The sequence below is a fragment of the Gopherus evgoodei genome, chromosome 4, assembly GCF_007399415.2.
Source record: "Gopherus evgoodei ecotype Sinaloan lineage chromosome 4, rGopEvg1_v1.p, whole genome shotgun sequence".
Classification (NCBI taxonomy): Eukaryota; Metazoa; Chordata; order Testudines; family Testudinidae; genus Gopherus; species Gopherus evgoodei.
This window is the reverse complement of record NC_044325.1, coordinates 100392805-100408920: the sequence shown is the minus strand read 5'-3', so window position 1 is coordinate 100408920 and position 16116 is coordinate 100392805. Positions and strand designations below refer to the sequence as shown.

General features: G+C 42.4%; 1 protein-coding gene across 1 annotated transcript in view; it reads left to right on the top strand.

Annotated features, from left to right (window-relative positions):
* The first annotated feature begins 10566 nt into the window (after positions 1-10566).
* Positions 10567-16116, top strand: part of MICALCL (MICAL C-terminal like) — a 30897-nt gene continuing 25347 nt past the window's right edge. Inside the window, exon 1 of the mRNA XM_030562130.1 lies at positions 10567-11511. Within this exon, the coding sequence (XP_030417990.1) occupies positions 10641-11511 (871 nt within the window). The 5' untranslated portion in view covers positions 10567-10640. The remainder of the gene's footprint in view (positions 11512-16116) is intronic.

The following is a 16116-nucleotide window of genomic DNA, read 5'->3' as shown; positions in this document are numbered from 1 at the left end:
TACTATACCAGCACATGAGTAAGAGAAACAGCAACCACACTAGACATGAACTATGCAATACAAATGGGCTTCTGTGATGTAAACAATTTGGTAAAAGTCAACTATAACATGTGAAGGAGAATGCAAATAAAATAGCTTTAAGGATCGGCTTTGTGGTTAGCACTTATTGGTGAGTGTTGCCCTCTATTGGCAAAAGTCTGCATTTGTTTTAAACACAGCTACTTGCACACCAGCTGCTCAGAGCAACTGGTTAAAAATCAGGCCTAATGATTTTACAGAGCAAAAAATGTCATGTAACAAGTCCCATTACTTTACAATAGTGAGAATTATTTTTTCAGTGGTTCAGCATTAGGACACACTGATGGATGCACATCTGACACAGCACATGAGCCAGTAGGAATAAATCAGTACTCATGGGAGGGAAGGAGGAAGGGCTGAGACAGTAACTGCCCCTCAGTTTACTTTCACCGAGGTCTCTGCCAAGGGTAGGATTTTACTCACCAAAACAACAGCAGAAGGTAGATGCAGGGTGGAGGTGATTTGGAGGGCAGAAGCAGCAGGGCTCCAGAGAAGAGGAGGAATATGCACTATGTACTCTGTCTGCTTCTTTCAGAATAAAACAATTACAACGTTCTGTACTGGCATTATGACTCTCTTACCATATTTCAACTAGTTTTATACAATGTCTAGTTTTGTAATAACTCTCTCTATTTGCTTAGGTTGTTAATAATGTCTCTTTCCTATTTCTCTGAAGCACTACAAAGAGCCAATAGTTTCCACTCCTCTACACTGAATAAATACCAGAATTGGAGAAGAAAAATTCAATCTAGTAAGTAAAGGCTTAGAATCAAATTGAATTTTCTATTTGTTCAGTAGCCTTTGGTTGTGTTCCTCTTACTCAAAGGCCTGTTTAGTTACCTTTTATGGTAGGAACTGGATTAAAGTTGTATGTATTTGAGCCTTTCCTAGCAATAAAGGAGGAAATGGAGATTTTAAAACCCCAGAAAATATAAAACAGACTCCCATCTTGAGTGATTGTTTCCTAGATAGTGGATTATTCTACTGAACAATGTACTCTGTCATGCTGTACAGTATGTATTATGACTCATTCTTTTGCACTTCCAGTACTCAAAGGATCAGTCATTTAAATTTATGTAGTCTGGACTCTGGACTTAGCTGTATGTATAGTCTAAATGCTTGTATGAGGGAAGCTCAGTGATCATTGTACAATCCCCTTTGAAGTTACATAATTACTGTTCCAGGCTATGTTTTGTGTGTTGGTTTCCTTAGTCCACAGCCTCTCATGATTTACACAGATGAAGCAGAAAAAGAAGGTTTTAAGGTGTAAGAGGTTTTAAGGCTTCTGGCTCAGAAGCAGTTTGGTGAGATAAGGCTGCGCAGCATCGCCTCAGACTAGGGATGGCCATGATGAATTGACATAGATACAGCTGGGATTTGGAAGTGTGATGTGAGCAGAGCATTGGGAAATGGATAGGAAACCACTGGAGGTGATTGGTGGTGGTGGCGGTGATATGGTGTGGCTGCAGCACTCGATCAGAGGATTAGGAAAACCATGGAAGAGGGGTTTGAAGAAGTATTTCAGCATAGACAGAGTGAAGGTAGATAAGAGTAAGTTCTAGCTATAACCCAGAGGTAGCCATAAGGCAGACATACGGAGGAAGAAAATGATGAGGCTGGATGATTGTGTTTTGGATCAGGAATATGCACAAGTGTAAATGTATTTGCTCTTGTCACGTTGTTTTATGGCAGGTGAATCGGTAACAAATTGAATGAAATGAAACAAATGTTAGAGCTCAATCCTGCCAGGAGCTGAGCATCTCCTGGAAGAGCTAAGAGCCTTCAGCTCCCAATTAAATTCACTGTGCAGAGTGCCAGCACAAGGTCTGTGCAATACTCAAGACTCACATGAGCACTATTTTGAAAGCATAAGTAACATATGTCCATTGTGCTAACCTTTCGCACAGGAGAGAATTTCACTCAAACTGGAAGACATTTAGTGAGTGAAACAGAGATAAGTGGTTCTGTCATAACTGATTTTAAGGGATAAGATAAGAACAGCCATACTAGATCACACCAAAGGTCCATCTAGCTCAGTATTGTCTCTTCTGACAGTGGCCAGTGCCAGGTGCTTCAGACAGGGCCGCCCAGAAGGGGGAGCAAGTTGGGCAATTTGCCCCAGGCCCTGGGCCCCGCAGGGGCCCCCATGGGAATATAGTATTCTATAATATTGCAACTTTTCTTATAGAAGGGGCCCCCAAAATTGCTTTGCCCCAGGCCCCCTGAATCCTCTGGGCGGCCCTGGCTTCAGAGGGAATGAACAGAACAGGTAATCATCCAGTGATGGTGTACATTGTTCTGTTTTATTGTATGCTCCATCATTCAGATTTTATCTCTTGCTTTTGTTTCTTTGTTATAAGTATTTTATGGAACTTAGTTGTGGGTTTTTGTGGTTTGACTTATTAACTGTCTGTTGTAATGCTTTCCAGCGACAAGTACTTGCAATAACTTGTAATTCTCCAAACAAGAAGATTCCATCCCCCTACACTTAGGGGTGCAAATACACTGGTGCACTCAACTAGATGGCAGCGGCTCCATGGCTACCTAATTATATCTGTGCTCTTGTTTAGGCTCCCAGTAGGTTCTATACTTTTAAGCACCACCTGGTGAAATTATCCCCAGGCACACAGGTGTAGCATTCCCAGTTAGATGGGAAGCACTGCATATTTTACAGCGTATCCTTTTGATAGCTAGTTAATGTAACCAAAGGAAGGAATAGAGCACCAGCAGAGTAGCAAGGGAGAAGGGTACTACCTTGTCTGCCCCCAAAATAATTTCATTTAAGGGAGTCTGATCCACTGACTTTAATGGAGGTTGGATCAGGCCTGGATTAGATCCCAAGCAGCACTGGTGGCAGGAGGATTAATAATAGAGTAATTCTTCTAGGATCCAGTTCTGAATCAAATGATTCATCTTCTCCTATCAGTTAGTGAGCTTCCCCTTTTCTGCAACTAGTCTGCAGTGTGTGAGGTGTCTTCTGTTACCTGCCTAGATCAATAATATTGGCACTTGAGTTTTGGTCTGTTTTGAGAGGCATCATGACCAAGCTTTAGCAATAATTGTAAATCAGCTTGAGTCCACCTATCTTCCCAAACTACTGAAGGAGACATTCATGCGACAGGCAGGAAATCAGTTAGACCTGGATTTTAGTGAGACAAGGTAGATGAGGTAATATGTTTTATTGGACCGACTTCTGTTAGTGAGACCAACTTCTGCTTAAGTGTCAAAGCCTTATCCAGCCATGGGAAAGGGCCTGGCTTCAGTGTGTGATGATGGTAGCACTTTATCTGCTTTTAGCTGAGTCCCTTTCTAGATGTGGAGGTTAGTGCTACCCCTCCCGCTAGTACTCGCCTGTTGCCTTCAGAGAATTAATAAAAACAAGTTATAAACCAAGTACAATCCCTGTTTCCCCTTAGAAGTTAGTATCCGGGCCAGTATCCCACTGGCAAACCAGAATGTTTGGCTTGGGATCAGAAACATGCTTTTGAAAATTAGTAAGAAGCTTTCCTAGAAATATTCTTGTGATTCTTACCTCACATGTCTACCAGACAGACTGAAGGATGGATCTATCCCAGGGGTGGGCAAACTTTTAGGCCTGAAGGCCGCATTGAGTTTCCAAAATTGTACGGAGGGCCGGTTAGCGGAGGCTGTGCCTCCCCAAACAGCCAGGCGTGGCCCAGTCCCGACGCCGCCACCTATCCGACCCCTCCTGCTTCTCACCTCTGACTGCCCCCCAACCCCCCTGCCCCTGACTGCCCCCCCCGCCAATCCATCCAACCCCTCCTCTCATTCCTGACTGCCCCCCCGGGACCCTGGCCCCAGCCAACCACCCCTTCTCCCTGTCCCCTGATCACCCCTGGAACCCGTGCCCCTGACTGCCCCCTGCTGCCCCATCCAACTCCCCGTCTCATTCCTGACTGCCCCCCTCCGGGACCCCTTCCCCCATTCAACCCCTCTGTTCCCTGCCCTCTGACGACTCCGACCAATGCCCCTGCCCTCTATTCCTCCCCACCCCCCGGCATCCCCTTACCATGCTGCCTGGAGCACCAGTGGCTGGCGGCGCTACACCACACCACCCGGCTGGACCCAGCCACGCCACCGTGCAGCACAGAGCACCGGGTCAGGCCAGGCTCTGCAGTGGCAGTGCCCCAGGAGCTCACAGCCCCGCCGCCCAGAGCATTGCGCCGGCAGCAGAGTGAGCTGAGGCTGTGGGAGAGGGAGGACCGCAGGGGAGGGGCTGGGGGTTAGCCTCCCAGGCAGCCGATGAGGCCAGGGGTGGGAAGCCAGTACAAATTACTGGGGCCTGGTAGTCCGGAAGGGGGCCCTGGGCCTGGCTTCGTAGGTCCTGTTTAGCCGGTCCACCCTTGCTGGGGTGGCCTGAAAAAAAAATTTTCACCAGGGCCCGAACCCACTCTCAGCAGCCCTGCTCCTGGGGCAGGAGCTCAGGGGCTAGGCAGGAGGGTCCCGTGGGCCGAAATTTGCGAACTTCTGATCTATCCTCTCCCCTGTACCCCAGCATCAGATTATAGTTCCAATTAGATAGCTCCAGATATCTAAATATGGGAGTGTTGAAAAAACCTGAACAATAAATAGTAATTAATCTGGCAGTCACTGGAATGTGAACAAGTGGGAACAGCTGGCCCTCATTCATAACCTGCCAAATGTAGAGGAATCTGGTTCTCCACCCATGGAATAGCTCGCAAATCCCAGGAGAGTAAACTCTCAGAATATTTCATGGTTGTGATAGGATAATCCCACCAAACAGGGGAGGTTAACAAATTGAAACATATTCTAGTCCTCCAAAGAAAGATTCATGACAAATGAATCACCAGCCCCTCCAGGGGGAAATTCAACAAGGCAACCATCAGATCTTCAGTGGACCTTTCATTTCACATCCTACCCCAGCCTTCCATCTGGACAGATACCTTAGTACCTACACTAACTAGAAATACTAAATCCCATTATTGTGAGGGATTCACAAGCTTGTGACAGCTGCCAAGTAGTGACAGGTAGTTGAGGCAGGAAAAAGCTTCCATGTCCTAGGCTGATAAGGAAGTTGGGTCCAACTTCTTAGGGAGTATGGACTGGGGCGGAGGAAATCTGGCAACATCAGAGATAGGGTTGCCATAATTTTAAATTCAGATATATAAAGCAATTTTTATAAACTGATGGAGGTTATCCGAGACCTACTCCCTTCCTAACACTTCCACATAAGTCCTGGCTACCTTAAGACTTGGGACTGACTTTGAAAAACATCCACAAAGAACTTTTTGGATTTATTCATGTTCTGCATCCATAGTTGACTAAAAAGACTTAAAACAAAAACTGGCCTTGGCTGATCTTTGGTTTAAAAATCACACAAAAGAAAAATGCTTAATCCAGGTTTAAAAAAAGAAAAGGAAAGAAGGCCAGGGGGCATTTCTTAATTCCAGCTCATTTTCAGCTTGTTCTCAATAAGCGCATTACCTTCTTAATTAAATTTTTGCCTATTAATTTTGCTTTGCTTTATTAAACCCTCCTGTGTACCTCTGGAAGGAGTCTCTAGAGGGAGCTAAAAGTCTTTTGAAAGGAAGCAGTGTGATTTATGAATTTGTCAAAACCTCAAGTATGCTGCTGCAATGAGCAGCAACATACTGTCAGCATATTTTGAGCACAAAATAAAGGCATTTGTCCCTCTCTAGGAGGAACAGTGTGTGACTTCATTTCCTTATAGAATTTACTAACTGATTACAAGAATTTCACTCATCTCAGAAAAATATTAGTCCCCTTTTGACACTTGTTCTCTAACCATACTTTGCTCATAAATTACTTAAAATATATAGTCTAAAAAGCCTATTTCAGATGGCCTCAAAGATCCAATGCAGGGAATTGCCCTTCTAAATCTTAAGACTTCTGTCTTTCAGCATTGTGGATTTCCACACTTTTAACGTGTGATGTCTAAATCAACAAATTTCATTTTTACCACCTGAAGAATCTGGCTATATCCTAAGAGTTAAAGGGTCCTAGTTTGAAGGCTACTTGAACATAGTTATATCCACACAGAATCCACTGAATTCTGGGGGAGTCCAAGTGTAGCTATGTAGGATCCAGGGCCTTAGGGTCTAAGCCTATGACCTATACTTTGCATTACAGTAGACCCTGTTGAAAGAACTGAATTTCCTCCAGTGCACTGAGCTGTAATACTTACATATGTTAATAAATGCCCCCATGTACTCTAAGCTGCACAGACATGAATATTTTCTTCATTCATAAGTCTGTTGGCAAACCTAATTCCATATTTTGCTGTTCGACTTCTGTGATCTGAGAATCCATATTTCAATAACCATCTCTTGGGTTGCAGAGAACAAAAACATTTTCCCTCATTACACATTAAATAAAAGGCCCTTTGACAGCTGCTGCTTCCGTCTCCTGCTGTGATTAATTGGCACCTCCAGGAGCAGTGCTCATCCTCTCAGTCAAGGAGGGGAAGAGCTGCCCCTTGATTTGACTGAGCAGAACCAGAGGCTCAGTGAGAAATAGTAGTGTAGCGATGGGTTCTTTAAGTGTCCCGTGAGTGTCGGAGGGAAAATGGGCATTCTAAATCTTCTCTTCTACCCAACAAAACATTCTCCCCAGTCATCTGTCCTGTAATTTGTTCCTTGCTGTTGGCAGGTATGAGTTTGTGAAGTTGTACCAAAGGAACCTCACACCACCAGAAGGGTACTTTCAAAGTATCAGAATCATAACAGTCTTTTTCCAAAGAATAAACAAAAGCAACAGCGTTGGATATAAACGTTTCAGAAACTTTATCAGCAACATCACAGACACAGGATCAATATGTATGCAGCTGTGATGAACTTAAACAAACGAGGAAATCGGAATTATTTGTATTAAAGTAATGCCTACAGGCCACAATTAGATCAAAGGCTCATGATTATGAACAGTAAAAGGAAGCCCATGCCCCAGGGAGATTATCATCATTTATTATTTGTTCTGATGGAGGATAGTATATTTTGCAGAGGATTACGGGGAGTATGTTGTGGAAGAAAGAACAAAAGTGCTAGTTTGAGAACTTCAAAAGTGAGCAATGGAGGCTAGCATTATGGGCTGATTGACTATCGAGACATTCACTCCACCTCCAATGAGAGAGAATAGGGTGAGGATAAGTTGGAAGGGGCCTTGAAAGTAAAGACAAATAGCTTATGTTTGATGTGATGATCTTAATGGAAAAATGATGGATTATCCTGATCCACATTGTACATCCCTTATTTGAAGCTTTGCCCTTATATGGTGTTCTACTGGCTCCCAGCAGTGCTGCTATGTTTAAGATTGCACCAGCATTTGCATTATGCTTTTATTTTATCCAACTATAAAAATACTTTCCAAGCTAAAACGTGGCATGTAATTTCTTAGCGCTCTCTCTCTCTCTCTCTCTCTGTGTAATATATCTTTGGTTTTTTTTGTTTTGTTTTTTTTGCCAAAAATAGGTTTATTAGGCTGCATTTTGTAGACTTGCAAATATTAAAGTGCTATCCTGCTACTGACTGCATGCAGGCACAAACAACTGGCATACAATTTCTTTCCCCATGTCTAATTTTCCCACACTTGCTGATTCAGGATCTTAAACAATTCACAATAGCCATTCAGTGTGTTGAACTATTGATTGGCTGATAATAGGGACTGTGGGGTTGTTTTTAGCCTTACCTTCCAACCATACTTCTCAATTCTTCCTCCTTATGATGGACATGCCTCATTTAAGGCATGCATTTTCCTCCACCTCACGGAGCTCTTGTCCTACTTGTTCAAAAGTGACTAGTGATTTTGGGTACCTCAATTTTTAGGGTGCTTCAAGGTTGTCGAAGTGCTGATTTTTTTCAGAAATGTTGAGCCTTTCAGATGTTTTAAGTTGAGCAATGAAGAACTTTTTGAAAATTTAGATACAGAGAGTGTGTATGCTCCTCTGCTCCTACATGCATGTGTATATATACACATGCATAGCGTGGGTATATAAACTTTGCCATTTAGATGCAGTCTTTGGGGAATCTTGGACTTCATCTTACTGCAGTTCTTTAATTGCAAGTTTTATTTAGGTCAAAGTAGTTTGAGCAAAATGTACAATCTTGTTTTCCTTTGGCAGATTTCCCTCTACTGTACAGCAAGAGAGTTGGGCTTCATTCACAGGAGAGCTCTGCCAGATCTCAGAGTGCTCTTGATGATGATGTATCCCAATCACAGGTATGAAGGAAAACTCTTAGTAAAATAGTGGTAACAAAACAGTTATGTCTTTCTCTCTCTCTCTAAGACACTTCTATGGCTTCCATTACTGTGCTGTCTGATCACCTCAATCTTTTAAACACTCTTTTTCTCTGAGTACCCCTGCGAGCACCCATTTTACAGGTGGTGAACTGAGGCACAGAGAGGCAAAAGCACCTGAGGGAATGTCTACACAGCATTTTGGATTGAGCCTCCCAGCCTGGGTTGATAGACTCAGTCTAGCAGGGCTTGAGCAAGTGCTCCAAAAACAGCTGTGTAGAAAGTGATTTGAATTGGTAGTTTGGGCTGGAGCTTCGGGTCAGAGTCTGAGTCTATTGATCTGGGCTGGGAGGCTACTCCAAAATGCTGTGTAGATAAAAACCTAAGTGATTTGGGCACTTAAGTCAGATTCTTTCAATGGGACTTGGGCGCCTAAATTAGTCACTTATAAAAAATTTGCCATATGCAACTTGCCCAAGGTCATACAGGTAGTTTGTAGTACAGAAGGGACTTGAATCCATGTCTCCCAAGTCCTAGGTTAGTGTCCTAACCACTGGACTATTAGTTAAACATAATTTAAAATAATACTTCACTTCAAGGCTTTGTCATAAGATTTAGAGCCTTCCATATCTATGGCACTAGTTCAAACCCAGTCCAGGACAGCAGGGACAGGAACTGAGCACCTCCTGGAGGCTGATCAGTAAAATGCTTTTGGTGATCCTATTTCAGGTAACAGCAGAAATGTCTCCACATTATAAACCTCTACTGCCATAACTGGTACTAACTGTCATTCTTGTTAGAAGTCTGAGCAGAGTGGATTGAATGGCCAAGTTTATTTATTGGCATTTCTAGGGCATTCATCACTGTAATATCTGAGGTCCTCACAAGTGTTATTTTAGCCATCAAAATGCTACTGTGAGTCCAGTAATAATAATTATTGCTCCCATTTTACAGATGGGAAAATGAGGCACAGGAAAGATTAATGACTTGCCCAAACTCACATGGGACTTAGGTGTGAATAGAAACCCAGATCTCTTGACTATCCAGTCCTGTGCCTTAACCACAAGGAACATCTTTCCTCCTCAAAGCATGGAGAATGACATTCTTCACTTCTAAAAGGAAACCTCCAGGTTAGGGGTTGGGCACATTGTCTGGACAATGTAGTAATCTTGCAATGGTACTGACTAAATTGCAGGTACAGTGAAGGTTTCAGTATCCAGAACTGTAACTGACACAATTTGTATGTCCATTTAATAGTGTGTAAATCTATCATCTTGCATTTCCCATTTGTTGTTGAGTTAATTCAGTAATTCCTGGCTGCACTACACACAAAACAGTGCAATATTTCTGAAGCAGCCAGATAAGCTGTGCCACAGTGTTCTCTGTTTGCTTTAAACTGTGCATCTGAAATATACAGAAGAAGAGGGTATGTCATCTTTTGTTTATAGTCCTTTAACCTGGAGAGATTCTTTCCAAGAAAAATATTGAAGGAAGGACTACTTAAGAAAGGAAAGCTAGCATCCACTCTCAGTATAGGTTAACTTTAGGCCAATTTAGAGTACCAATTTACAATGCTATTCTCAATCCTAGATTACAAAAATATAGCACTTGGGAAAGGGAAAATAGCAGACAGTATTTCTTCTTACTAGATGGGTTTTTGTGTGTGCATGAGTGTGTGTGTGTGCGCGTGTGCACACATGTACCTGTACACATTCTGCTTTATTTGGGACAGTATATTTTGGCATGATTTATTTTAAAATTCTGCATAAATAAAAATTATTAGCTATATTTTCTACCACTTAAATAACCACTTCATACACTCTATACAGTTGACATCTCACAGCAAACCACCAGAAGTTGCGAGAGGACTTTTCAAACCCTACATCCCAGTGTTTCAAAGAAAGGCAAAAGCCAAAGAGACACCTGAAGAAATCTGCCGATATATGCCCCATCACCCACTTCAGAATAGTACTATTGGATCTCCATTGATGCATTCTGGAAATGTTACTTCAGTTGCTAATATATATAAGCATAGAGATGAAAATGGTAACAATGAGGAATATAATGTAGGTAACTTGAATGAGAGTGAAGAATGTACCACCAGAACAAGGGCCTTCAACAGAAAAAATATAGATTTGTCCTCTGTATACACAGAAAAAAAAGATGAAAGAAATCCAAGACAGCTGAAAGTACAGCCTGACCTAGAAATAAATGAGATAAAAAAACAGATAAGGAACAAATTAATGCTTGGTGCGGAGCAGCAATCCAAATTACTTGATTTGGACAATGCAGATCTAGGTGGAACAAAACCAGAACATCAAAGCCAAAGAATGCTGGAAATTTCAGAATGGAAGGATGCTGATGGTAATATGGGAAAAAACATATTCAAGCAATCCAGTCTTTCTGTTCCTCTTCCATTTGCAAATGATGCTTTGCCAACTTCATCAGCAGAGACAAAATATATTCCGAAGAGTCTGGACAGTTCTGTAGAAGAACATCTGTCTAGCCAACCGAAATCACCATTGAGACTAATTGCCAGTGCAATAAAGAGATCCATTCTAGAACCTCTTGTGTCTCATCCAGAAAGCATAAAAAAGAGCCAAGACAGTAAAGCCAACTCTACTTCAGAACACACCTTTTTCAATTCCCCTAATATGTCTGGCTGCTCTGTACATTTAAGGAACAGTAATGGTAATAGAAAACATGATGTGCAGCCACAAGAATCTAATAGACTGGAAACTAGAAGCTCAGTCACAAACCCACCTAGTCTTTCCTGTAGTCATGAAGAGAAATCTTCATGTGATTCCACAAAGGTATTGTTTCCGGTTTACAGTTTGCACACAGGTCCTTCCAAAGCTGCTGTTAAGCCTGAAAATTCGTCTGGTGCAAAGACGGAGGATGTACCCAGACTCCTAGAAAACTTTACTCTTAAAGAAACTCCACAGAGGGCTTCCACTGATGACTTATGTATTTGTAACCAGAAGAACCTTCTTTTTTCATCTCTAAGTCTCAAGAACAAAACTTCTGAGGACATCCTTGGAAATCCTGCACAAATGAATGATATCTGTGCACTCTTTAGTAACTTGAGGAATGAAGTCAATGAAAGGGAAAAGAAAGATTCCTTAATGTCATCTATGTCCTTCATTAACAACCTTTCTCCAGAAAAAGTGCTAAATAATCCTTCTACTGATGAGGACTCAGGTAAATAGGATTGTTCATTTTAAATAATACAATTTTTTAAGTTTAATATACATATGCATTAATTATTGTAAACAATTTCTTTGCCTTTTATTTTTGGTATGTTTATTTTGAAGTTATGCTATTTAAGGAAAATTTAAGAAATGTTAATTTTAATTAAGAATATTGATTAAAACTGGGAAGGTTATTGAAGCATTTAACAGGAGAAAAATGTACTGCTAACCAAGGATCAGCGGTCTAGGCTCAAGTCTGGTTCTCTGCTCCTTTGAGTTCAGACATGACTGTGATAAGCGCAATGTAAATACTGAGATAGAAAGGCAGATGGGATGGAAAATTCTGTAGAGGCTACTTGAGGAGTAATGGTTGCCATGATGTTAAATGTTCTGATGGAAGAGAGAGAAAGTAGGCAACGTTAAAAGCTTAGGAGAGGAGGGAAGAAGACCCCACTGTGGGAAAGAGGGAAAATACCAGTTATTTATGCGAACTCATGGCCTGACTGATATTGCTATTGAATGATATTAACCAGTTAAGAACATAGGAATTTCCATACTGGACCAGACTTATGGTCTATTTAGTCCAGTATCTTGTCCATGACAGTGGCTGGCACCAAACACTTCAGGAAAAGATATAAAAACCTTACAGTGCATAATTATGAAGTAATCTACCTATAGGGGAAGCTTTTTTCTAATCCTCAACCTCATTTGTCTTTTGCCCTGAGAATGAAAGCTCGAGTTCCATAGGTATATTGTATGTTGTGTAAACAGCATTGGCTCTTATTAGTGTTAGTTTTTGTTTTTCAATGTTACTAATGTCCCTCTATTCTTGTGGTATGAGAGAAGGTAAACACTAGCACCTGATTAACCATCTTTACACCATTCATTATTTTGCTACCCTAGTCACTGATTATGAATAAGGCTATGGTTTTGTCATAAAGGTCACTGAATCTATGACTTACAAAGACCTCTGTGACTTCAGCCCTGGGAGCTCCAGGGTCCCACTGCCTCCCGCAGCGACAGGGAGTTGTAAGGTACCCACCCCCCGACCCAAGCTCTCAGCCAGCATGGGCAGCGGGAATACCGTGCAGCTCCTGGCCATTGCAGCAGATGGGGGATCCCTGCAGCACCCTGCCATGGGACAAGGGGATCCTGGCCGCTCCACGCCATGGGGCAAAGGGACCCTGGAGCTCTGGGCCCCCAGTCACCACACAGGTGCGTAGCACCTTCCCATTTTATCATGGATATTTTTAGTAAAAGTCAGGCACAGGCTTCTGTGCATTTTTCTTTGTTGCCCATGACCTGTCTGTGACTTTTACTAAACATATCCATGACAAAATCTTAGCCTTAATTATGAACAACCATTCTTTTTTGGGAAGCATCTTAGTTACTCTGCTGCTGCAAGGAATCCTCACAATCCAAGTAAATGCTAATAACAAGGAAATTGGAATACATATTGGTGGCAGAGAGATTAACGTGAACGAAGTCTGTGAAAGTTTGAATGCTTTAGGGTCTCATCTCATGAGTTGCTGAGCACCCATTGCTCCTGTGGAAGACAGTAGAGTAGAGAGCACTCAGCACCTTGCAGAACGGAGTCCTTACGTTATCAAACATTATAACCCACTGCTTAAGAGAACAGTAAGTGGTACATCCTTGCATGGATTAATGAGATGAAAGGCAATTGATGCTTTAATGTCTGTGACCCTTTGAGTAGGAACAAATCTGTGAATGCTAAAATGTTACATCATTAAAACATGCTGTTATAACTGATTTAAACATATCCGTTGTGAGAAATGACTCTGAACTGACATGCGTGGATCAGAGAAATTGGTGTGAAAAATGGAAGCACAATTAATTTTTAAATAAAACACTGATTTGTTTAATTGTGCTTGTAATAATGGTCTCATTAGGATGCAGAAACTTGATGGTGACATTGCATTTCACTGCTGTTCAAAGAGACAAAGGTTCAGTTGTAGGTTTGAAGCTGTTGTCACTAAGGCCAGGGAAAGTTGAGCAGCTTGGGAACTTGATGATGCTAGTATTTTGGAAGCTAGGTTAGCTGCATTTCTCTCAGGCTACTGCAGCACGTTCACTTAAGTTGTCAGTTTTGGTTAAGTTTCCATCCTCTTCCCACTGTGCTTAGTTAGAAGCAAAATGACTGAGCAGACACCATTTTGACTGGGAGAAATAATAGCATGAGGGAAGGATATGGGAAAGTTCTGACATTGTTGCACCAAGACCATGATCTGAAGTGCCTGTTTAGGGAAACTTGCAATATAAACAACCCCAATTTTTCTCAGTTCCCTTTTTATTATGGTTCTTGTCCACGTTATCCCCTGCCTTAATGCACTGAATATTCTTTGGAAATCTTATCTCCAGTGCTACGCTAGTGAATTGCTTTTGAACTTGTGTAGCTTTTACACATCAGGTAACCAGTATGAGAATTGTTTGTCTGCCCCTCTCACAATCAAGCCTTTAGTGTAAACCCTTAGAATTCTTCCTATTCAAACTAGCCATTGGGATGACTATTGGAACATTCCTTGCAGCAGGGGCAGTCCTTATTATAAGTCAAGTTACTTAATAGACCTCTGATGCAAGAAAGCTTTCTGTCAGATTCTTTCCTACCCACTGCACCCATTACACTGAAACAAGACATGTTTACCTCACATAGGCCTCATTTATAAGTCCCTAAGGAGGAAAGGGTATTCATGGATATAACAGAGCGCATTCACCTCTTGTGAGCGCTCCCTTGGCCAAGTGTGCATGCCTGCACACACGCTCTCTCTCTGAGGATAAAGCAGCACCCCAGGGCTCCCTCCCTGGAGACAATGTCTTCGCCCTCTTGGAGCTTCCTGGCTACAACTCTGTAGTTCAGTTCCCCTTCTGGGATGCCTCACTGTCCAGGTCGCTTCCCCCTACTGGCTAATGGGGGGTGGGGAAGGGACACGGGCCTGCTGGTTTCTCACCTAAGTGAAGACTCTTAATGTCGTAACATCCTCTTTGAGTGGGTAGGGGATACTGGGTCTGCTGTCTCCACCAGAGTCTGTTCTGGGGCCCAATGGTGGGCAGCTACATCCAACACCATGGGGTGCTAAGCTGCTGCCCCCCCATACCCTAGACCACCTCCTACTGCAGTCTCCTTTAGCTTCGTAGAGTAAATCATTTCAATCAAAGCTCTGACCCCCACATTCAGTCACTTCCCTCTACTTGGTGGGTTTGCACAGGTCTGTGTTGTCAGGTCTTAGACAATGAGCTCCTGGGCAGTACTTTTCCCTCCAAGCAGCCACCTGCTCCCTTCCACTGCCTGCCTCTGAACTGCTCTGCTCCCCTTTTGTGCTTCCACTTTGAGCAGGCTTTGCAGGTATGGCTGGGCAGAGATACCTGGGCCCAGAGCTGTTCCTTAATCCCTTGCTCCTCCGTGTGGGCTTTACATATCCCATCACATTTGAGCAAGTCATTCTATGTGCCTCCATTTGTAAAATGGGGATATTCATTGTGCACAGGATCACATATTAAACACATTATCGCCACTAATTGTGATTGAGTATTTTTATTTGGCCTAAATACCTTTCTGCCTTCAGAAGCCCTGATCAAGAACTTTTCCATGAAGGGGCATTGCTAGTTATCAATTAGTTGCCTGGTGTCTCCTAACAATGCTTATACAATGTCCCTTGGAAGACTGGACTTTTTACAGGCCATCTAAATTGGTTTCCCAAGCAGAATAAGAGATGGATGCCTGACATTCCAGAATACATAAGGTGACAGGCACTGTTGGAACTATACTATTAATCCATTTTATGTAAGAACACTGACTTCTTCATCCTCTTGTGATTGCCCTTGTCCTAAACCCTTAGGGAAGTGAATGACTCTGCCTCTGTTCCAAAAAGGCAAACAACTCCCAAGTTGGAGTCCCTTGAGAAGAAGACAGGTGCTTTTATATCACAGAAGGCTATTTATTCTCTAGACTTTGTAACACTTTTTAATTATTGATGTAACTCAGAGAGGAGGACAGAGGAAGCCAATAATTTATTCCCACTGAAGAAAGGGAGCATGTAATTGATTGCCTTGCCAACCCCACCAGAAAATTTTGTAAAGCTTAAAAATTTGCATTTTGTGGAATTTTATTTCAGTGACCCTGTGATCAGAAGTCAGATACTGGAGATATTTGGTAAAGAACAGAGAAAAACAAAATCAAGTGAGAGATGATATTTGAATGAGTTAAACCATCAAAAGAAACAAGACTGCGAGCCAGAACCCAGCCCCTAATTCATTCCCTTTTACCCATTCTGACAGCATGAAGACTGTCTTAGAGAATTTCGCTGGATAACATAAAGCTGGCATAACTGGCTGTACGCCATCCACTGCTGGCCCTACAGTATTCTGGACACGCAGAGGTAGTTGTGACCTTTCTGTACACTGGCAATTATGATCGGCTGATCAGCCCCAAAGGGCTCTTCCAGTGGGCGCTAGTTAGAGCCACTCTGACTTGTACCCTGTCCTCTGCTTAAAGATGGGGTGGGGAATGGATAGCTCCACATTGTTCCCATACATAGAGTACAGCTCAGGTGCACTTGGCCCTGTGTCTTTCAGAATGCTGACTGTAAAATGGCTTCTT